This window comes from Salvelinus sp. IW2-2015, linkage group LG31, assembly GCF_002910315.2.
Source record: "Salvelinus sp. IW2-2015 linkage group LG31, ASM291031v2, whole genome shotgun sequence".
Classification (NCBI taxonomy): domain Eukaryota; kingdom Metazoa; phylum Chordata; class Actinopteri; order Salmoniformes; family Salmonidae; genus Salvelinus; species Salvelinus sp. IW2-2015.
This window is the reverse complement of record NC_036870.1, coordinates 3,790,375-3,813,866: the sequence shown is the minus strand read 5'-3', so window position 1 is coordinate 3,813,866 and position 23,492 is coordinate 3,790,375. Positions and strand designations below refer to the sequence as shown.

Here is a 23,492-nt window from a genome sequence, read left to right as displayed (position 1 = left end):
AGTCAGTTTCAAGGCTACCCCAGGGAAGGAGCAGTGGTTCTGTAGTCAAAACTAGTCGTTTAACAACATTGTTTCCTTTGTTGAGACATGTTGGAGGGTTTGTCTGAAGATTATTGATGCTCTGTTCTATTGCTCACTCACAGCACCACACACCCGACATTGCCTAAATGCCCTCAGCTCACAGCTTGGCTAATAACAAGGCATAAGCCTAGGGCCAGGCAGCCAAGTACTTCAKGTCTTCCATTAGCCTAGCCTGTCAAGTCATATATATTTCTATAGGCATGTAGAATTCATTCTTTCAGTCATATATTTTTTTCTTCATTTTCTATGATACTCATAACCTGCAAGAATGTTACGCCTAGTTAGTTTTCCACATTCCACTATTTTCCACTCAGTTGGTGACCAATGTTTACGCGTGACACTTTGGGCAAGTGTAATCGTCCTCTCTAACTGCCAGTTGTTCCCATACACATTAGCCTACACACTGTCTCAAAGCTTCTCAAATTCTCCTGCTGCAAGACTACAGATGTCATTTCAGTTGCCTGTTAATCGACGTGTTGTTTGTAGCCTATGTCTAAAGTCAGTCTTGGGTTTCATTGATTCAATAGGTCAACATTTGCATTTGCCCTAGAACCAGTGGACTGGGCCACATTTATGAATAAGCCCGTTTACACAAAAGATGAGTCCAAAGCTCCATCTCGTGATCACACAATCATTCATTAGAAAATAACCTTTTTTTTGTTTTGATCTTTTCTAGGAAATGCAGTTTGCTCCCAGCACAACGAGAACGTTTACGTATCGGGGATTTCTAATGGTAAGTTGATTTAGCCTAGATTTATGATTATCTCTGAGCTTGTAGGCAGTAGGCTTACAACTCAGCCTTTGTTTTTGTCTGCGAAGAACCAAACACTACAATTGTTGCCCACAGCAGACTTTCAGAATAGCCTTTTTGCATGAACAGAACAGAACAACCAGATTGAAGGAAAAGCTGCCAACAAGTCAAGTGCTTAGCATATGTGGGAATTCCTTCAAGACTTGGAAAAGCATGCCTCGTGAAGCTGGTTGAGAGAATGCCAAGAGTGTGCAAAGCTCTCAAGGCAAAGGGTGGCTACTTTGAAGAATCTTAAATATATTTTGATTTGTTGAAAAGTTTTTGGGTTACTTTATGATTCCATATGTGTTATTTCATAGTTTTGATGTCTTCACTATTATTATATAAAGTAGAAAATAGTAAAAATAAAGAAAAACCCTTGTAGGTGTGTCCAAACTTTTGACTTGTACTGTATAGGCCCTCAGAAGCAAACAGTTTTTTCACTCACTATAAATAAGAACATTGTGGCCTACTTTCCTGATTCCATTGTGACATTTTTGTCTTGACAAACTCACAACGAGTATTCCAGTGATGGTAGTCCACAGTATGGCTAATCTATAATCTATTGGCTACATGACTTGCAAAGYAGTAGGCTATTTGATGCAGACATAAGTATAACATTTCCATTGTACAAAAGGACATTCACTTACTAGCTCAAGGAAGTTTTGCCCTGGCTTGGAAACAACTCTTGCAATATTTTTTTTTAAATGATGATAAAACTATTAGTCATTTAAAGTTYGTACTTTTTTTGTAGCCCAACAAAATTATATTACCCAACAAAAAATGTAACAGTGATCATACATTGTATTTCCATAGCTGCACGCATCAATATCTATTTGGAAAAGGGAAATTATTTTGATGGTGATTACATTTTTTTGCCCTGTCAGAAGCTCTCTGGCAGTTGAAGCATCTAGCCTAATGAAAAGCGAGGGTAATACATTTTTTGAATAAATAATTTATTTTAGCTCATACAGTGCCTTTCGAAAGTATTCACACCCCTTTACTTTTTCCACATTTTGTTGTTACAGCCTGAATTTAAAATGTATTAAATTGAGATTTTGTGTCACACAATAGCCCGTAACGTCGAATTTTGTTTCTAGAAATTAATAAAAAAATGAAAAGCTGAAATGTCTTGAGTCCATAAGTATTCAACCTCTTTTGTTATGGCAAGCCTAAGTAAGTTCAGGATTAAACCTGTGCTTAACAAATCACAGAAGTTGCAAACTCATTCTGTGTTCAATAATATGTGGTTAATATGATTTTTGAATTGCTACCCATCGCTTTACCCCACACATACAATTATCTATAAGGTCCCTCAATCGAGTAGTGAATTTCAASCACAGGTTCAACCACAAAGACCAGGGAGGTTTTTCAATACCTCGCAAAGAAGGACACCGATTGGTAGATGTGTAACAACAACAAAAATGCAACCGCTGATTATCCTTTTGTGCATGGTGAAGTTATGAAATAGGCTTTGGATGATGTATRAATACACCAAGTCAATACAAAGAAGCATGCGTCCTTCTTAACTCAGCTGCCGGAGTGGAAGGAAACTGCTCAGGGATTTCACCATGAGYCRAATGGTGATTTCAACACTTACAGAGTTCGGGCTCCCGAGTGGCGCAGCGGTCTAAAGCAGTGTGTCACTGCAGTCCCTGGTTCGAATCCAGGCTGCATCACATCCGGCTGTGATTGGGAGTCCCATAGGGCGGCGCACAATTGGCCCAGCGTCGCCCGGGTTAGGCCGGGGTAGGCCGCCATTGTATATAAGAATTTGTTCTTAACTGACTTGACTAGTTAAATAAAGGTTACATTTKAATAAAATATAATCAAAAAAATGGTTGTGATATGAGAGAACTAAGGATGGATCAACAACATTGTAGTTACAACACATACCAACCTAAATGACAGGGTGAAAAGGAAGCCTGTACAGAATACAACATAATACTAAATATTCCAAAACATGCATCATGTTTGCAAAAAAAGGCACTAAAGTAATACTGCAAAGAAATGTGGCAAAGAAATTAACTTTCTGTCGTGAAATATTTGGGGCAAATCCAACACAACACATCACTAGGTACCACTTCATATTTTCGAGCATAGTGGTGGCTGCATCATGTTATGGGTATGCTTGTCATCGGCAAGGACTAGGGAGTTTTTTTTAGCATAGAAAGACACGGAATACAGCAAAGACCAGGCATAATCCTCGAGGAATACCTGGTTGTCTTTCCAACAGACACTGGGATATGAATGCACCTTTCAGCAGTACAATAACCTAAAACACATGGCCAAATATACACATATACACCAAATATACACAACATCTGCACCCTKTTTTTGCTCTCAGAACAGCCTCATTTAGTCGAAGCATGGACTCTACAAGGTGTCGAAAGCGTTCCACAGGGATGCTGGCCCATGTTGACTTCAATGCTTCCCAAAGTTGTCAAGTTGGCTCGATCTCCTTTGGGTGGTGGACCATTCTTGATACACATGGAAAACTGTTGAGCGTGAAAAATCCAGAAATGTTGCAGTTCTTGACGCACTCAAACCGGTGCGCCTGGCACCTACTACCATACCCTGTTCAAAGGRTCTCTACTTCCATACGGCAAGCGGTACCGGTGCATCAAGTTGATACAACAGTAGCTAAGATGGGAAGAAGTCTGTCCATAATAAAGCGTTGCTCAACCTTGTTAACAGCACTATCAACAAGGCAGGTCCTACAGGCCCTGGTTTTGTTGCACCTGAACTACTGTTCAGTAGTGTGGTCAGGTGCCACAAAGAGGGACTTGGGAAAGTTGCAGTTGGCTCAGAACAGGGCAGCACGGCTGGCCCTTAAAAGTACACGTAGAGCTAACAATAATGACATGCATGTCAATCTTCGTAAGAGGTGTTGACAAGCTGAAGGTACAGAGCTGTCTGTTTTAAAATACTAGCTCACAGCTCGGACACCCATGCATGCCCCACAAGACATGCCACCAGAGGTCTCTTCACGGCCCCCAAGTCCAGGACAGACTATGGGAGGCGCACAGTACTACATAGAGCCATGACTACATGGAACTCTATTCCACATCAGGTAACTGATGAAAGCAGTAGAATCAGATTTAAAAAGCAGGTAAAAATACACCTTATGGAACAGCGGGGACTGTGAAGTAACACACACATGATAACATACGCACTATACACACACGTACACATGGATTTTGTGTTGTAGATATGTGGTTGTGGAGTATGCGCCTGATGGCACACACTTAGTGTGTTGTGAATTCTGTAATGTTTTTAAATGTATTGCCGAGGATTATAGGATTGAAGTGGTTTCCTTGATCAAAGAAATTCCAAACCTACGTAAGAAACTGGGGGAAACGCAGATTGGAATGTTTACCTTTTCTACGCCGGTGGCTGGACGATGTTCGCATTTGTTGGATGCATCTCTGCCTTGCTGTTTGTTGTTGTCCGACTGGCCGGTGTTGCCCAGAGTTCGCTCTCCACGGGAGCCATCTTCTTCCTCTCCTCCCCCATCTGATAGTGGAGTCGAAGGAGCACAGCAAGAGGAGCATGCAAATCCAATGATGGTCGCATGTTACGAGCCATGGAAGCTGAAGACAGCGGCCTGCCGCAAAGCAGGCTAATCAAATCAAAGTTTTTATATACCCATTCTTACATCAGCTGATATCTCAAAGTGCTGTACAGAAACCCAYCCTAAAACCCCAAACAGCAAGCAATGCAGGAGTAGAAGCACGGTGGCTAGGAAAAACTCCCTAGAAAGGCCAAAAACTAGGAAGAAACCTAGAGAGGAACCAGGCTATGAGGTGTGGCCAGTCCTCTTCTGCTGTGCCGGGTGGAGATTATAACCAGAACATGGCCAAGATGTTCAAATGTTCATAAATGACCAGCATGGTCGATAATAAATCACAGTAGTTGTCGAGGGTGCAGCAAGTCAGCACCTCAGGAGTAAATGTCAGTTGGCTTTTCATAGCCGATCATTAGAGTATACTCTACCGCTCATGCGGTCTCTAGAGTTTAAAACAGCAGGTCTGGACAGGTAGCACGTCCGGTGAACAGGTCAGGGTTCCATAGCACAGACAGAACAGTTGAACTGGAGCAGCAGCCGGCCAGGGGGACTGGGGACAGCAAGGAGGTCATCATGCCAGGTTAGTCCTGAGGCATGGTCCTCGGGCTCAGGTCCTCCGAGAGAAGAAAGAAAGGAGAATTAGAGAGAGCATACTTAAATTCCACACAGACACCGGATAAGACAGGAGAAGTACTCCAGAATAAACAAACTGACCCTAGCCCCCCGACACAAACTACTGCAGCATAAATAATGGAGGCTGAGACAGGAGGGTCAGGAGACACTGTGGCCCCATCCGATGATACCCCCGGACAGGGCCAAACAGGAAGGATATAACCCCACCCACTTTGCCAAAGCACACCCCACACCACTAGAGGGATATCTTCAACCACCAACTTACCATCCTGGAACAAGGCCGAGTGTTAGCCCACAAAGATCTCCGCCACGGCACAACCCAAGGGGGGGCGCCAACGCAGACAGGAAGATCACGTCAGTGACTCAACCCACTCAAGTGACGCACCCCTCCTAGGGACGGCATGAAAGAGCACCAGTAAGCCAGTGACTCAGCCCCTGTAATAGGGTTAGAGGCAAAGAATCCCAGTGGAGAGAGGGGAACTGGCCAGGCAGAGACAGCAAGGGCGGTTCGTTGCTCCAGAGCCTTTCCGTTCACCTTCACAGTCCGGGACCAGACTACACTCAATCATATGACCCACTGAAGAGATGAGTCTGCGTCTCTCACATGGGTAGGCAGACCATTCCATAAAAATGGAGATCTATAGGAGAAAGCCCTGCCTCCAGCTGTTTGCTTACAAATTCTAGGGACAATTAGGAGGCCTGCGTCTTGTGACCMTAGCGTACGTGTAGGTATGTACGGCAGGACCAAATCGGAAAGATAGGTAGGAGCAAGCCCATGTAATGCTTTGTAGGTTAGCAGTAAAACCTTGAAATCAGCCCTTGCCCTTGCCTTAACAGGAAGCCAGTGTAGGGAGGCTAGCACACTCCGTACGACGGGCCCGGAGCAGATACAAACAACTAATAGTTTCGCCGCCCTGGAGCCTGATCTCCTGCACCTTAGTCACTGGTGGTACCTGTGTCTCTCGGCCGCCGTGCCTACTCATTCCCCTACGATTTCGAAGTCGGCATCAGCAACCTTCCTTCCCTGCTCTGGATCGATCGGGCCTGCACCAGGCACCGGGAGCAACTGACTCAAGTTATCCTGCTTCTCGCCCATTCTTAAAGGGTTCTCCGAATCCTGTGAAGCGTTGGAGTGGGCGAATTTCCTCATCCTTCTCGCCAGCCGTGATTTTGGCAGCTCCATGATAAGAAATGACTGTTCCTGGTGCAAAAACAATGTCCTATCCCGGAGCTCGAGTAAATGACATTACTAAGGTGCTCCCGAATGTACTACGTTAGGACATGGAAATCAATTATATCGTAGTCCATGTGGGTTTTAATGACATTATGAAGTCAGCTCTGAACAGTTGAAACTGGATTTTAAAGAGCTGACTGATTCTCTGCTAGACACTAATAAAATACCCATCATATCTGGCCCTGTGCCCTCTTTGAATTGTGTCATTGAACGCTTTAGCAGAATTATTTCGCTTCACAACTGGCTATGTGATTATTGCAGCTCAATGGGTGTAATGTTTGTTGACATTTTCAATACCTTTTTGGTAAACAAAACACGTTTTATAAGGAGGACGGATTATAGATCATACCWTTTGATACAGTGGTAGCAATATATACATTTGACATTTTAGTCATTTAGCAGATGCTCTTATCCAGAGCCACTTACAGTAGTGAGTTCATGCATTTTCTGGTACTGGTCCCCCGTGGGAATCAAGCGCCAAGCTCTACCAACTGAACCACATGGTTATAGCATCAACAGAAAAGACAGAAATCCCAATGGTGGTGGTGTTGCTGTTTATATTCAGAGGATCTCATGTTAAATTATGTTGGAAGTAATATGGCTACAGGTTCATCTGCCTCACCTGAAGCCCATTCTTGTGGGAAGCTGCTATAGACCCCCAAGTGCTAACAGTCAGTATCTGGATAACATGTGAAGTGCTTGATAAATGTATGTAATATCAACAGAGAGGTATGTTTTCTGTGTGATTGTAATAATGTAATAATAATAATGGCTTTCATCAAGCTGCCCACTCAAGAAAAAGCTTCAAACTGTAACCAGTGCCTGCAACCTGGTTCAGGTTATCAGTCAACATACCAGGGTAGTTACAAACAGCACAGGAATGAAATCATCAACATATATTGAACACATCTTCACTAATGCTACAGACATTTGCTTGACAGCAGTATCCAAATCCATCGGATGTAGTGATCACAATGTAGTAATAATATCTAGGAAAACCAAAGTCACACGAGGTCATACAATAAGTTTTGTAGTGATTCCGATGTTGATATAAACAATATTTGTATGCCTGTGGTGTGTAATGAGGAGCTACCACACGCTGCACTTGACACATTTATGAAATTGCTTATTCCAGTTACTAATAAGCATGCACCCGTTTAAGAAAATGACTGTAAAAACGGTTAAATCCCGGTGGATTGATGAAGAATATAAAAATTGTATGGTTGAGAGAGCTGAGGCAAATAAGTCTGGCTGCACAACTGATTGGCAAATGCACTGCAAATTGAGAAATCGTGACTAAACTAAATAAMAAGAAGAAATTATACTATGAAACAAAGATGAATAACAGTAAAAAGCTCTTGGCTTTTTACAATTGGCTCAGAACAGGGCAGCACAGTTAGGCCTTGAATCTACACAGAGAGCTACAATTAATAATATGCATGTCAATCTCTCATGGCTCAAAGTGGAGGAGAAATTGACATCACTACTTGTTTTTGTAAGAAGTGTTGACATGCTGAATGCATCGAGGTGTCTGTTTAAACTACTAGCACACAGCTCAGACACCCAATTCCACATCAGGAAACAGATGCAAGCGTTAGAATCAGATTTATAAAAATACACCTTATGGAACAGCGTGGACTGTGAAGAGAACATCTGTCATTTTAGTCCCATTTGATTTGATTTGATTTAGTCCCATTCAAATCTGCCATGTTAGTCATTTTTACTTGGCAGGAAGGTTATCCCAGCACTAAAAACCTACTGTCTTCAGATCATAATTATCCTGTGCGAATCTTCACGCCCCTGTTTTGAGGGATATTACAGAGTTGAACAGGTGCTGCACCCAGTTTGGTTAAGAACATCTGGACAATTTGATGCTTAAAACAAAGTACTATGCATATAGCCTTCAGATGAACTGTTTTGTCATATATCAACTTTCCTAGTGCGATACTTCAGTTTTAAAAGATGAAGTGGATGATATTCTGCCAATGAATTGCTAAATTGCCGTACACGTCAGCTAATTAAATGTCTGGATAGGTTACAGTTCATGCTTCTTAATGATATGCATTATTATTTTGACTTTCTCTGAACTGTAGGCTAATATTAGGCCATCCTTAGATATTTGAAATATCTTCACGCCAGGAAGAGCCAATTTTGAATGAGGAAAAAAAAGAATTGCAGCGGCAGTTTGGTAGAACTAATTCCGTCCGAATCGTCCACTGAAAAAATGGACGTGCTGGGGTAATAATTACATAACTGACATTCTATAGTAGAATTAGTCCCATGCGAATAGGGCTTAAATCATGGAAAGAGCAGGTGTTCCTAATGTTTTGTACATTCAGTGTAGAAAATCTGTCAAGACTTGAAAATGGCTGTCTAGCAATTATCAACAACCAACTTGACAGAGCTTGTAGAATTTAAAAAAAATTATAATGGGCAAATATTGTACAATCCAGGTGTGCAAATATCTTAGGTGTTTCTAACCTTACTTATCTAATCAAGATGTATATATTTTTTCTGTTTTCTGTAGATTGTTGACCAAAAATGAAAATGAAATACATTTCCCCCCCCCCCACTTTTTAACACAACAAAATTTGGAAAAAGTCAAGGGGTGTGAATACTTTCTGAAGGTCCTCAGATTTTATTATATTTTGCCATAGTCTTTTCCGACCATGCAACAAAGGGTGATAGAAAATCAGTAGCTAACAACAACCTAGCATGATGGACAATGTTTATTGGCAGGTGGAATCATGCCCAATTAGGTTGCAAGGTAAAAATGGTATGCGGGATCAGGTCAGCCCAGTATTGTCCAATGAGGTTGCATGGTGGATCCAAGCACATCTTTTATTTACTCTCTTTGTGCACAGTGCAGGGTTCGAGAACAATGACGTGATACAKACACACAGTTGAAGTCAGAAGTTTACATACACCTTAGCCAAATACATTTAAACTCAGTTTTTCACAATTCCTGACATTTAATTCAAGTAAAAATTCCCTTTCTTAGGTCAGTTAGGATCAGCACTTTATTTTAAGAATGTGAAATGTCAGAATAATAGTAGAGAAATGATTTATTGCAGCTTTTATTTCTTTCATCACATTCCCAGTGGGTCAGAAGTTTACATACACTCAATTAGTATTTGGTAGCATTGCCTTTAAATTGTTAACTTGGGTCAAACATTTCGGGTAGCCTTCCACAAGCTTCCCACAATATGTTGGGTGAATTTTGGCCCATTCCTCCTGACAGAGCTGGTGTAACTGAGTCAGGTTTGTACGCCTCCTTGCTCGCACACGCTTTTTCAGTTCTGCCCACAAATTTTCTATGGGATTGAGGTCAGGGCTTGTGATGGCCGCTCCAATACCTTGACTTTGTTGTCCTTAAGCCATTTTGCCACAACTTTGGAAGTATGCTTGGGCACATTGTCTGTTTGGAAGACCCATTTGTGACCAAGCTTTAACTTCCTGTCTGATGTCATGAGATGTTGCTTCAATATATCCACATAATTTTATGAAATGCACCAGTCCCTCCTGAAGTAAAGCACCCCATAACATGATGCTGCCACCCCCGTGCTCACGGTTGGGATGGTGTTCTTCGGCTTGCAAGCTCCCCCTTTTTCCTCCAAACATAACGATGGTCATTATGGCCAAACAGTTCTATTTTTGCTTCATCAGACCAGAGGACATTTCTCCAAAAAGTACCATCTTTGTCCCCATGTGCAGTTGCAAACCGAAGTCTGGCTTTTTTTAATGGCGGTTTTGGAGCAGTAGCTTCTTCCTTGCTGAGCGGCCTTTCAGGTTATGTCGATATAGGACTTGTTTTACTGTGGATATAGATACTTTTGTACCTATTTCCTCCAGCATCTTCACAAGATCCTTTGCTGTTTTTCTGGGATTGATTTGCACTTTTCGCACCAAAGTACGTTCATTTCTAGGAGACAGAACGCGTCTCCTTCCTGAGCAGTATGACGGCTGCGTGGTCCCATGGTACTATTGTTTGTACAGATGAACGTGGTACCTTCAGGCGTTTGGAAATTGCTCCCAAGGATGAACCAGACTTGTGGAGGTCTCAAAAAACAATTCTGAGGTCTTGGCTGATTTCTTTAGATTTCCCCATGATGTCAAGCAAAGAGGCACTGAGTTTGAAGGTAGGCCTTGAAATACATCCACAGGTACACCTCCAATTGACTCAAATGATGTCAATTAGCCTATCAGAAGCTTCTAAAGCCATGACATAATTTTCTGGAATTTTCCAAGCTGTTTAAAGGCACAGTCAACTTAGTGTATGTAAACGTCTGACCCACTCGAATTGTGATACAGTGAATGATAAGTGAAATAATCTGTCTGTAAACAAATGTTGGAAAAATTTCTTGTGTCATGCACAAAGTAGATGTCCTAACCAACTAGCCAAAACTATAGTGTGTTAACACGAAATGTGTGGAGTGGTTGAAAAACTAGTTTTAATGACTCCAACCTAAGTGTATGTAAACTTCCGACTTCAACTGTATGTAAGGCGGAACACAATCTTTGGTGACCCGTTTTGGCTTGTGAGCACTACTTTCAAAAATTCCGGCCTGAAATTATCACTTTAAATGCTCATTTGTGTGTCTGCGTGGGTTGTCTCTGTGTGTGTGTGTGTGTGTGTGTGTGTGTGTGTGTGTGTGTGTGTGTGTGTGTGTGTGTGTGTGTGTGTGTGTGTGTGTGTGTTTCCAGCCTGTGGAGATGTGGCAGAGCAGATCAGGGCGTCCAGTGGAGTGATCACCAGCCCTGGCTGGCCCTTCCAGTACCCCTCCAGGATCAACTGCAGCTGGAACATCAGGGCTAACCCTGGGGAAATCATCACCATCAGGTACAGCAAGCTCTACACCATCTCCTCTACACAATCTATACCGCTTCTCTTCCTCAGCACTTCGATCCATCTCTCCCTCTTCCTCTCCTCTCTTCCTCCTCTCCTCCCTCAGTATCTCCCTCCCTCAGTCTGTACCCTCCTCAGCCTAGCTGGATGTGTACACTGCCCACGCGATAAGAGGGCCTGATTAATGCAGGGGCCGATTCCTCCTGCCCCAAGCCCGTAGGGGGCAGTTGAGGTGGGGAAAAATGCAGAGATTTTTTTTTTTACTGCAACCACCAACTACAGAAGCCTGTACTCAATAAGTGTTAATCAGCAGAMGGGGAAGAGAGGAGGTAGGGGGCCCATATGGGGGTTGGGTAACTGGGGGCCCTAAGCAAGGCAAAACACTTTAGTCGACCCCCTCAACCCGCCCCTACCATCCGTTCTATTAGCCAACGTGCAATCACTGGATAATAAACTGGATGAGCTCATTTCGAGACTGTCCTACCAACGGGACATTAAAAACTGTAGTATCTTATGTTTCACCGAGTCGTGGCTAATCGACGACACAGATAATATACAGTTGGCTGGGTTTTACGTGCATCGGCAGGACAGAACAGCTACGTCCGGTAAGACAAGGGGAGGGGGTGTGTGTCTTTGTCAATAACAGCTGGTGCGCAATGTCTAATTTTAAGGTAATCTTGAGGTATTGCTCGCCTAAGGTAGAGTACCTCATGATAAGCTGTAGACCACACTATCTACCAAGAGAGTTTTCATCTTTATTTTTCGTAGCCGTCTATTTACCACAAAAAACGAGGCTGGCACTAAGACCACACTCAAGAGCTGAATAAGGCCATAAGCAAACAAGACAATGCTCATCCAGAAGCGACGCACCTAGAGGCCAGGGACAGTTTTTCTGAGATTGATTTGCACTTTTCGCAAAGTACGTTCATCTCTAGGAGACAGAACGCGTCTCCTTCCTGATCGGTATGACGGCTGCGTGGTCCCATGGTGTTTATACTTGCATACTATTGTTTGTACAGATGAACGCGGTACCTTCAGGCGTTTGGAAATTGCTCCCAAGGATAAATCAGACTTGTGGAGGTCTACAAAAAATGTTTCTGAGGTCTTGGCTGATTTCATATGATTTTCCCATGATGTCAAGTAAAGAGGCACTGAGTTTGAAGGTAGGCCTTGAAATGTATCCACAGGTGCACCTCCAATTGACTCAAATGATGTCAATTAGCCAATTGACTCCAATTATGTCAATCAGAAGCTTCTAAAGCCATGACATAATTTTCTGGAATTTTCCAAGCTGTTTAAAGGCACAGTCGACTTAGTGTATGTAAACTTCTGACCCACTGGAATTGTGATACAGTGAATGATAAGTGAAATAATCTGTCTATAAACAATTGTTGGAAAAATGTATTTTGTCATGCACAAACCGACTAGCCAAAACAATTGTTTGTTAACAAGAATTTTGTGGAGTGGTTGAAAAACAATTTTTAATGACTCCAATTTAATTGTATGTAAACTTCCGACTTCAACTGTACGTACGGTCACTGTGGGGACAACGTCATCGATGCACTTATTGATGAAGCCAGTGACTGTTGTGGTGTGCTCCTCAATGCTATCGGAAGAGTCTTGGAACATATTCCAGTCTGTGCTAGCAAAACAGTCCTGTAGTAAAACAGTCCTGTAGCTTAGTATCTGCGTCATCTGACTACTTCCGTATTGAGCGAGTCACTGGTCCTTCCTGCTTTAGTTTCGCTTGTAAGCAGGAACCAGGACGATAGTGTTATGGTCAGATTTGCCAAATGGAGGGCGAGGGAGTTCTTTGTACGCACCTTTGTGTGTGTGAAGTAAAGGTTGTCTAGATTTTTTCCCCCCTCTGGTTGCACATGTTACATGCTGGTAGAAATGAGGTAAAACGGATTTAAGTTTCCCTGCGTTAAAGTCCCTGGCCACTAGGAACGCCGCCTCTGGATGAGCACCGACCAGAGTGCTGACAGCAACCTGCCTTTTCTTTATGGCAGTGCTGTGTCCATGGTTACCAGCACAGAAATAGACCCTGTTTAGTGGTTAAGAACAAACAGAAAATGCAATCTATCAATGACCATTAATGGGCAACAGGGCTTGCATGCAAACAACACTTGATAAATTCACTAAATTAGCGAATGTGTTAGTAATAGGTTAGTAGTGCTTATACGCAAGTCATGGTTCTACACATTAGTAATATAAGTGGTTTTACTCTCTTTATTTAAAAAATAAAAGCAGTTCAGTTATTGGTTATGTCTCATCCAATATATTCTAACCCTGGAGGAAAGTCAACTAGTCATATCAGYGAAATACATTGATCATCTTTATTGTTGGGAAACTTCTTTCAACTGTTTGCTTTTTTTCAGCATGTACCCTATGAAAGTCGCTCATATCGGTGACATCCAGTTTACAGACTTCGACTAGATATGTGGTTTTCTTACCTACTTCAGTTGAATGCACTTATTGTWATTCGCTCMSGATAAGAGTGTCTATAWAGCTTGAGTCCTTAATTAGTGAYACTGCCACGTCCTTTTGGGATATTTCAACAAGTTACTGCAAACAACGTAAACACTCGAACATCAATGCACGRGCAATAGAACAGCAGAATATGTACTGCACATTTTATTTTACCACGCTGCTAGACACTCCTCTCCGTTGTTTCATCAACAAAACAATAACAAAGATGCTGGGGCGAACAGTGGTGCTGTTTCCCAAAATGCGGATTCGATCTTTAACTTACTAAATTGTGAAATGTACAGTACATGAATGGTTTTTACTGTCGGGAAACCTCTTTTAACCCTTTGCCATTTCTCCCCCCAGTTTCCAGGACTTTGAGATCCAGAGCTCTCACCGTTGCGGCCTGGACTGGATCTCCATTAGCACCTACAAGAACCTGGACGGATACCGGGCATGTGGCTCATCCATCCCAGCCCCTTACATTTCCTCCCAGGACCACGTGTGGATCAAGTTCCACTCGGACGACATCATGACCGGCAAGGGCTTCAGGCTGTCTTATATAACAGGTAGCACCGCTCGCAGAATCATGCTATTTATGTCTGTAGCGAGGGCTACTGTACGGTCAGATCAGAGATGACATGTGGACAGATGTCTACTGGTGGTGAGGATGTTCCTACCCCCAAGAGAAAAGAGAGAAAGCAGCTTTTAGTTTTTTTGTCCTCTTTCTATGCTTTTCTCTCTGTTGTCTCCAAGCATTGGATTTTCAAACGTGTAAAAAGACAAAGGATCAGAGGCTCACGGACTGTGTACGTCTATAAATTAACGTATGAAGAAATTGATTCTGCAGATCTAATGTTGATGGTGCACAGCTTGATCAATYGGCACTATCATTGTACATKATTTAACTAAATGGTCCTACAATTTTTGCTTGYTTGTCACTAATGGTAAAACATTTTTAAATGGTCACACAGTGCATTAAATGGTGGTATTTCAAAGCAGAGCTCATTTCAAGCTACTTTTTTCAAGTCATCATTAGTCTCATCATGCAGCCTTACAATGTATTAAAAATCAAAACATATATCCCAACGTTTGTAGAACTAAAGTTACACTAATAACTCTAAAGTAAGGAATAGGTATTTAATATAGGAATATAGGAATAGGTATTTCTTTTTTAATTCGCTCAACACAGAATAGCCGCACGTGCGCACTCCCTCAAATTGTTTGGAGACAATATCCTTTCTATTTTATTCAGCTTTGTTCAATTGTATTCTTCATACTATAAAATAATGCCATGGAATTCTAAGCAAATCTTGTCTGCTAAATGAACTAGTGTAGCCCACAGCCATTTGGCATAGCCAGATCAGGACCTAACATAAGGACAACATTTTCTTCATATCATGCTTCTTTAGACCTGTTTTAAAATATATAARGGATTTATTGTGAAGACGTAGGCCATATTACATGGATTTATTCGACTTTTTAAAATGTACATGTTCCAAAGGTCTGCATCAGTGGCAGGGATGTGTGGAAGCCAGGAGATGCAAAATGTGTTTATGTTAATTAACGGTCAATTACCGTGAGACCGACAGATATTTGCTTGACAAWCACCGGCTGACGAACTTTCCTAGACCGCCACAGTCCTAGTGTTTCCTAATATTCCTAATTTCAGGAAAATCGGAGATGATCAGCTGCGACTTGGACCAGTTCCACTGTTCCAACGGAAAGTGCATCCCGGAGTCGTGGAAGTGCAACACCATGGACGAGTGTGGTGACAACTCTGACGAGGAGCTGTGTGTACAGCCCAACCCCTCGGCAGCATTCTCCTTCCAGCCCTGTGCCTTCAACCAGGTATCTCATTTACATACAGTACCAGTCAAAAGTTTGGACTCATTCAAGGGTTTTTCTTTCTATTTATTATTTGCTACATTGTAGAATAATAGTGATGACATCAACTGTGAAATAACACATATGGGATCATGTAGTAACCAACAGAGTGTTAAACAAATCAAAATATATTTTAGATTCTTCAGTGGTCACCTTTTGCCTTGATGAAAGCTTTGCACACTCTTGGCATTCTCTTAACCAGCTTCATGAGGAATACTTTTCCAACAGTCTTGAAGGAGTTCCCACATATGCTGAGCACTTGTTGGCTGCTTTTCCTTCACTCTGCGGTCCAACTCATCCCAAACCATCTCAATTGGGTTGAGGTCGGGTGATTTTGGAGGCCAGGTCATCTGATGCAGCACTCCATCACTCTCCTTGGTCAAATAGCCATTACACAGCCTGGAGGTGTGTTTTTTGTAGCAATTTGACCATGAAGGCCTGATTCACGCAGTGTCTGAATAGTTGATGTTGAGATGTCTGTTACTTGAACTCTGAAGCATATATTTGAGCTGCAATTTTTGAGGCTGGTAACTCTAATAAACTTATCCTCTGCAGCAGAGGTAAATCTGGGTCTTCCTTTCCTGTGGCGGTCCTCATGAGAGCCAGTTTCATCATAGCGCTTGATGGTTTTTGCGACTGCCCTTGAAGAAACTCCGGATTGACTGACCTTCATGTCTTAAAGTAATGATGGGGGGTCGTTTCTCTTTGCTTATTTGAGCTGTTCTTGCCATAATATGGACTTGGTATTTCACTAAATAGGGCTATCTTCTGTATACCACCACTACCTTGTCATAACATAACTGATTGGCTCAAACGCATTAAGAAGGAAAGAAATTCCACAAATTAACTTTTAACAAGCCACACCTGTTAATTGAAATGCAATCCAGGGGACTACCTCATGAAGAGAATGCCAAGAGAGTGCAAAGCTGTCATCAAGGGAAAGGGTGGCTACTTTGAAGAATCTCCAATCTAAAATCTATTTTGATTTAGCACTTTTTTTGGTTACTACATGATTCTTTATGTGTTATTTTATAGTTCTAATGTCTTCACTATTATTCTACAATGTAGAAAATAGTAAAAATAAAGAAAAACCCTGGAATGAGTAGGTGTGTCCAAACATTTGACTGGTACCCCTGAGTCAATACATGTTAGACTCATCTTCGGCAGCGATTACAGCTGTGACTCTTTCTGGGTAAGTCTCTTAAGAGCTTTGCACACCTGGATTGTATAATTTTTGCATATTATGATTTTTTCCAATTCTTCAAGCTCTGTGAAATTGGTTATTGGTCATTGCTAGACAGCCATTTTCCAGTCTTTAATGATTTATTTTTTGCCCTTTTTCTCCCCAATTTTCGTGATATCTAATTGGTAGTCTTGTCCCATCGCTGCAACTCTCGTAATTTGTTAAGCAAGTTTGTACTCCTGAACGTATTAAGGCTTGCTATAACAGAAGAGTTGAAAACGAATTGACTCAAGCATTTTCAGCTTTTCATTTTAAAATAGTTCGTAGAAAGTGTTTTTCACATAATTCCACTTTGACATGATGGGGTATTGTGTGTGTTTAGACCAGTGACGCAAAATCTAAATTTAGGCGGTTTTAAATTAAGGCTGTAACACAACAAAATGTGGAAAAAGTCAAGGGGTGTGAATACGTTTTTACGTTTTTACGAATATTTTTAATTGAATATAAAGTGCTTTTGGGGTGTCTAATGTACAGCCAATCTTGCGCAAGCTGTCCATTTTGTTGCCCACTTGATAAAAACAAGGACCACAATTGAAAATACGTTTGTAGACTTTGTTTTCAATCCTCTACGATTTTTGTTGTACTCCCATGGCCGAGGAAACGATGTATTTTACATTTGTAAAATAAAAGAATAATATTAATATTATGAATTAATACAATTATCATTCAGTTTCCCTGCCTGTCCCGCTACACCCGCGTCTACACCTGCCTGCACGAGTCGCTCAAATGTGACGGCAGCATCGACTGCCAGGACCTTGGTGACGAGATCGACTGTGACGTGCCCACCTGCGGCGAGTGGCTGCGGAACTTCTACGGCACCTTCAGCTCGCCCAACTACCCTGACTTCTACCCACCAGGCAGCAACTGCACCTGGCTTATCGACACAGGCGACCACCGCAAGGTTGGATGTAGCTAGGACTGTTGATTTTATAAATACAAAAAATCCTCAATGATTTTTTTGCATGTGTGTATTGTTGTACGGTATTCACATGGCTGAGACAACTATGGGTTTGTCTGAAATGACACGCTATATGGTAAACTATTTTTGACAAAGGCTCACCAGATGTATTTAAAAATCATTCATTAAACAATCTTTAATGGATTGTTTCCAGGTGATCCTGCGTTTCATGGACTTCAAGCTGGACGGGACGGGCTATGGGGACTACGTCAAGGTGTACGACGGCTTGGAAGAGAACCCTCGCCGTCTACTCCGCGTCCTCACAGCCTTCGACTCCCGTGCCCCCATGGCCGTGGTCTCGTCCTCGGGCCAGCTGCGTGTTCACTTCTACGCTGACAAGATCAATGCGGCAAGGGGCTTCAATGTCACCTACCAGGTAGGCGCATGAGTTCAACCCAAGTTTCTCCAAATCGATTAGTTGCTATTGGTTTGGTTGCTAGGGCCGATTGATTCAATTAATAGTTTTCAAAATATAGTATAYAATATAATATAGCAAAATATAGTATGAGGTACCCACATCGTTGCATACTAGCTTCTTATTTATTGCGCGGGAGAAAAGCTATTTTTTTTCAATCAAAACCAACAATCTTGTTTATTTAAAGGGACATTTAGCCTTATCTCTGCCACTGTATATAGAATAGTAACAACGTTACGTTTTTTCATAAATATAAAAATCAACAAGCTCGTTTTCATTTCACTGGCAGAATTAGGACGTTTTTCGACTTCCTGTCTATTCTTCTGCTCATAGTGTACCACAAGATCCAGCATTCATACCGAATGCACGACGGACCAGAGCAGGAAGCACTGCCCCACACAGAGCTGTAGTATTTCTGATGTGTCATCGTGTATATATAGGAATGAATCCGCTGAAAGACATCCAATGGCTCTATCGAAGAAGTACAACAATATCTACACGCACACAAATATATAGTGCGATTGGTATATCAGAGGCTTTGCGAAATGCCACAAAGCAGGACTTACTTAAATTTTCTGATCTCGTCCGTATTTTTGTCATTGGGTGTATCGTTAGACGCTCGAAACCCAGACCCACTTTCTTTGAGGCCAAATATGTGTAAAACACATCACACTGACCTAGAAGTGCTTCTGATATTTCCCTTTAAACTCTCCCTTGAAAAGTCTCGATTTCTTTATTTTGGAATCATTACGGATGCCCTCGAATCAACTAATCAATGAATCTACCTAATCTACCTCATCTCCTGCCAGGTGGACGGTTTCTGTCTGCCCTGGGAGATCCCGTGTGGGGGCAACTGGGGCTGCTACACGGAGCAGCAGCGCTGCGACGGTTACTGGCACTGCCCCAATGGCCGCGACGAGGTCAACTGCAGCACCTGCCAGGAGGATGAGTTTCCCTGCTCCAGAAACGGCGCCTGCTACCCGCGCTCGGACCGCTGCAACTACCAGAACCGCTGCCCCAACGGCTCGGACGAGAAGAACTGCTTCTTCTGCCAGCCGGGAAACTTCCACTGTAAGAACAACCGCTGTGTGTTCGAGAGCTGGGTGTGTGACGCGCAGGACGACTGCGGCGACGGAAGCGACGAGGAGAGTTGTCCGGTCATCGTGCCCACACGGGTCATCACGGCGGCGGTTATAGGAAGTCTCATCTGTGGCCTCCTGCTGGTCATCGCTCTGGGCTGCACCTGCAAGCTCTACTCCCTCCGGATGTTTGAGCGCAGGTAATAAACTCAGACCCCATGTTAACTCAGACCCCTTGTTATTACACAGTTGTTATACAGTGCCCACATAAGTCATAAGACTATCTCTGTCTGTGTGGTTTGCTATGACAGCTTGAGTATGTTTCACACCTACTACGACAGATGATTGGTAATCCAGACTAGTCTTTAGGCTTTTATAAATGCTTTCTTTGGATTCAAATGGCTAGTTAGCTCTCTGATTTCTGTCTTTGATCTCCATTAAAGGACACTGAATGAACTTTGAAATGCATTGTTTGTTGCTTCCATTCCTTTGAATGCCTCTAATTGTTTCCCCAGGTCATTTGAGACCCAGCTGTCCAGGGTTGAGGCTGAGCTCCTGAGGAGGGAGGCTCCTCCGTCGTATGGCCAGCTGATCGCCCAGGGCCTCATACCCCCCGTGGAGGACTTCCCCGTCTGCTCCGGCAACCAGGCAAGTCTACATCTAGATCACACTGCCCTCTCTTGTTCTCCTCGGAAGATGTGATCCTCATGTCCATACACGACTCAAGCTTCAGTCTGTGTTAAGAGTGCACATTTCAAGTCCGGACGTGAATGCCTGTCTTTGTCATAGGATTGGAGACACCAAGAATCAACTGTGTAATATCTAACAACCCGGCTTCAGTAACAAAAGTTGAAGCGGTTTAACTGTGATTCATTAAGTGGAAGTTGACTGGGATTGTTTAGTTAAACAGTAACTGCTGTATGGAGAACATTATGGCTGTTTACAGTATATGGCCGTTTATATATAGTAAGGTTTATTTGCGCTTACAGTGTACAGACAAAAAGGGGGAAAAAAGATATTCGGGTGAAATGAAATAATTGATTGAAAGCAGTTTGTAACTGGAGTGGAGGGAGGAAGCATCGGTTGTCTCTGAGTGGAGGGAGGATCGCGGTAGCAGCCAGGAGAGTCACAGTTAGTCAGCCAAACACGGACAGGTCCGGAGCCTCAGCCACGAATCAAGCGGTCCTGCCTGCTTCTCTGTATAGCCACTCCTCCAACACGTTTGTTAGGCACCAACTTTCCTCTCCTCATAAAGCCTTTGTCATGGAAGTCCAAACAAACAGTCCCGTTTGCCGCCGGCTTACAACTATGTGGGATAAACTGTAGTCTTTCCTGGTTTCTGTTGGGAGACACATTTCCCAATGACCTTCAGATTCACATCTCAGGAGTTTGATGTTTATTGTCATCTATAATAGATTGGGTTACTTACTGTAAAGGACTGTGTAAACTGTTGATTTAAAAAGGGCTTTATTATTTGATTGATGATACTAACAGACTTGCTGTTCTCCCTGTGTGTTGTCCAGGCGTCTGTGTTGGAGAACCTGAGGTTGGCTGTTCGCTCCCAGCTGGGTTTCACCTCCATCCACCTGCCCACCTCCGGTCGCCACAGCAACATCTGGCAACGCCTCTTCAACTTCACACGCTCACGGCGCTCCGGCTCACTGGCCCTGGTGTCTGCTGACGGCGAGGACAACAGCACCAGCAGCGGTAACGGTGGCTGCTCGGCCCACGAACCCGACAGGGCTGGACCCCACCGGGGGCTGCTGCCCCTCGACTCAGACGACACAGATACAGAGAGTGAGCGTCGGGATGTCCCTGGGGCCGTGGGGGGGCTTGTAGCCCCCCTCCCCGTAAAGACCCCTCCGGCAACTGCAGTGGAGGCCATCGTCTCGGTGTCGACAAACTCCACCACTCCCGCCCCTCTGCCCAGCCGTAGGGACAGCCACCGGGCTAGGGCCAGCCCGGCAGTGGTGGAGACACACACCATAGAGACCCCAGGGGGTGAGGCAGCAGAGCCTCAGTGTACTGCGACCGGGAGGAGCCAGCTGAGCAGTGCCCTGAGCCGCGTCACCCGCAGCCTGCGCTGGGTACGTTTCTCCCTAGGCCGCTCCGGAGGCTCCTCGGGTGGGGGAACCCAGAACCTCAGCCCTCTGAGGCACCTAGAGCATGGAGCAGGGACCAGGGAGGACGAAGACGACGTGGAGCTGCTTATCCCTGTGTCGGATGCTGCCTCCGACACTGACTCCACCAGCGAGACCTCCAGGCTCCTCAGCCTGGAGGTAGGTCTAGATCAGGCTGCCCCCCGCCTATCATCCCCAGCCTCTCTCAGGTCAGGCCGGGTGTCCCTGGGCCGGAACGGGCCCTGTGAACACTGTAGCATGGTTCACACCGCACAGATCCCAGACGCCTGTCTGGAGGCCACAGGCAAGACGGAGACCAACAGCGATGACGAGTTACTTCTGCTCTGCTAATAGCTCTAACCTAAATGACGTTACAGTATGACTCAACTGACTGTCAAAAATGGACTGTCCCTGTCAAACTTTGCCATTTATTTTCTCTGGAAGAGGGCGGGGGTTAAATGTCATTTTTATGCCCCGTTTTTGAAAAGTCTGTGGTTCGTACTGTATTGCAGTCTTCTTGGTGTATTCATCAGATGGTACAATCTCTGCCCTCCTCCCCCTCTTCCCCTCCAAGTTCCAGTTCCAGACCTTTCCCTTGGGAGTTCCAACTCAGCCTGGGAACTGGGGAGTAGAACTACTGAATCTTGACTTTGTCTTGCCGAGAAAAAGTTCAATTGCCCGTGCACCTGTGAGTGTGAGTTAGGCCTAACTCGAGGCAAGCAGAGTGGGACTGAGGCGTATAACAACGCAGCCACAGCACCTCTTCTTCTTACACTAATTTGGGACGAAGCAGAATAAATAAGCTGTCTTTTTATGTTCAAGAATAATGGTACGAGAGAGACCAAGTATAGAGTACGGAAAATTAACAAACTAGAGCCTGTGAAAAGCTAGACGAGATTTAAAAATAGCTGTCAGCTTTATTTGATGTGAGTTGTTTCTTCTCCTTCGGTGTAGGGAATGTGAGGGTGAGGGCTCTGAGTGTCTGTGGCTTACCGTGTGATGGTATGTTTGTTTCAGTTCAACGGGAGGCTGTGTAACTCCTTTCCTATTGAAAGGTACTGATGTGTTCTCATGCGTGATCTTAGCAAGAGCAGTTTATTTATGAAAAGTAAATTGCAGAGAACCTCTTTCTGAAGACGAAAACGTTGTATAACATCCACAGATGTTTGTTGTATTTATTGTTTTGTTACTGTTTTGGTAACCTCAGTGTTTTGGTACTGAGAATACAGTGCCACTGTGTATATTTATTTCATTTTCAGTAGTGATTAATTGAGAAGATGCATGTCAAATTGTCTTGTGCTATTTTTTTGTTAAAGTGATACATTGAAAAACAAGTATATAAACATAACTGTTTTCTGCATGTAGAAAATCAGAATAAAGCATTCAACCTGCTAACTTGTTTGTGTTTCTTTGTTGGGATATGAGGTGAAATTTGTCATGCTCAAAGTCAATAGTAAATTCCTCTCCATCCAAGATGGCATAGCAGTCGGACGTCCTTTGTCCTCGTCTTGTCGTGTCCCGTGTATATATATATTTACATCTTTCTTCGCATATCTTTTATATATTTTCTTTTCCAAAAACTCAACTTCAAAACACTCTCCTGCAACCCGCCTCACCAATAAAAAATAAAAAAAGTATTATTTACCTCAAATCTGAAATCCACAATAGAAGCTAACCAGAAGCTAGTGTCGTGTCTTTGGTATCGTTAAATTGAAGACTTTTAGTTTTATCATAGATTCCTGTAATTAGGGATTACGCGATCACTTGAGGAATAACGTAACTAATTAACTATGAATTCGAGGGCACCAGGGAAAGTTATTAGATTACAAGGTTATAATTTCCCAATCTAACCTTTCAGATATTTCCATATCTGATCAATAGTCCTCTAATTAAAGATTTATTTACTCTACCTTACGTCAGTCTCATTCCAAACGTCGTAAATCGTTGATCTGCACGAACCCAGTCTTCACTATGAGTCATCCATACATCAATTGTCTTAAATCATTTATTTATTACTAACTAATTAATTCACAGAAATGCACAAACAAACAAACTTAAAATAGTTACATGAAATGGTGGAAGGAATATGCCCTAGTGGGCTAAACCGGCATGGCGGCTGTTAGACAAAGGGAAAGTTGCGTTCGACTAAGAATTCACTACAGAGTCCAT

At 43.2% G+C, this 23,492-nt stretch overlaps 1 protein-coding gene across 1 annotated transcript in view; it reads left to right on the top strand.

Moving 5' to 3' along the window:
- lrp12 (low density lipoprotein receptor-related protein 12) overlaps window positions 1-22,718 on the top strand; it is a 31,354-nt gene extending 8,636 nt beyond the window's left edge. The window contains exons 2-10 of the mRNA XM_023976018.2: window positions 758-814; window positions 11,011-11,146; window positions 13,988-14,190; window positions 15,294-15,472; window positions 17,422-17,652; window positions 17,864-18,085; window positions 18,934-19,403; window positions 19,719-19,851; window positions 20,727-22,718. Of these exons, the coding sequence (XP_023831786.1) occupies window positions 758-814; window positions 11,011-11,146; window positions 13,988-14,190; window positions 15,294-15,472; window positions 17,422-17,652; window positions 17,864-18,085; window positions 18,934-19,403; window positions 19,719-19,851; window positions 20,727-21,674 (2,579 nt within the window). The 3' untranslated portion in view covers window positions 21,675-22,718. The remainder of the gene's footprint in view (window positions 1-757; window positions 815-11,010; window positions 11,147-13,987; window positions 14,191-15,293; window positions 15,473-17,421; window positions 17,653-17,863; window positions 18,086-18,933; window positions 19,404-19,718; window positions 19,852-20,726) is intronic.
- Window positions 22,719-23,492: the final 774 nt, after the last annotated feature.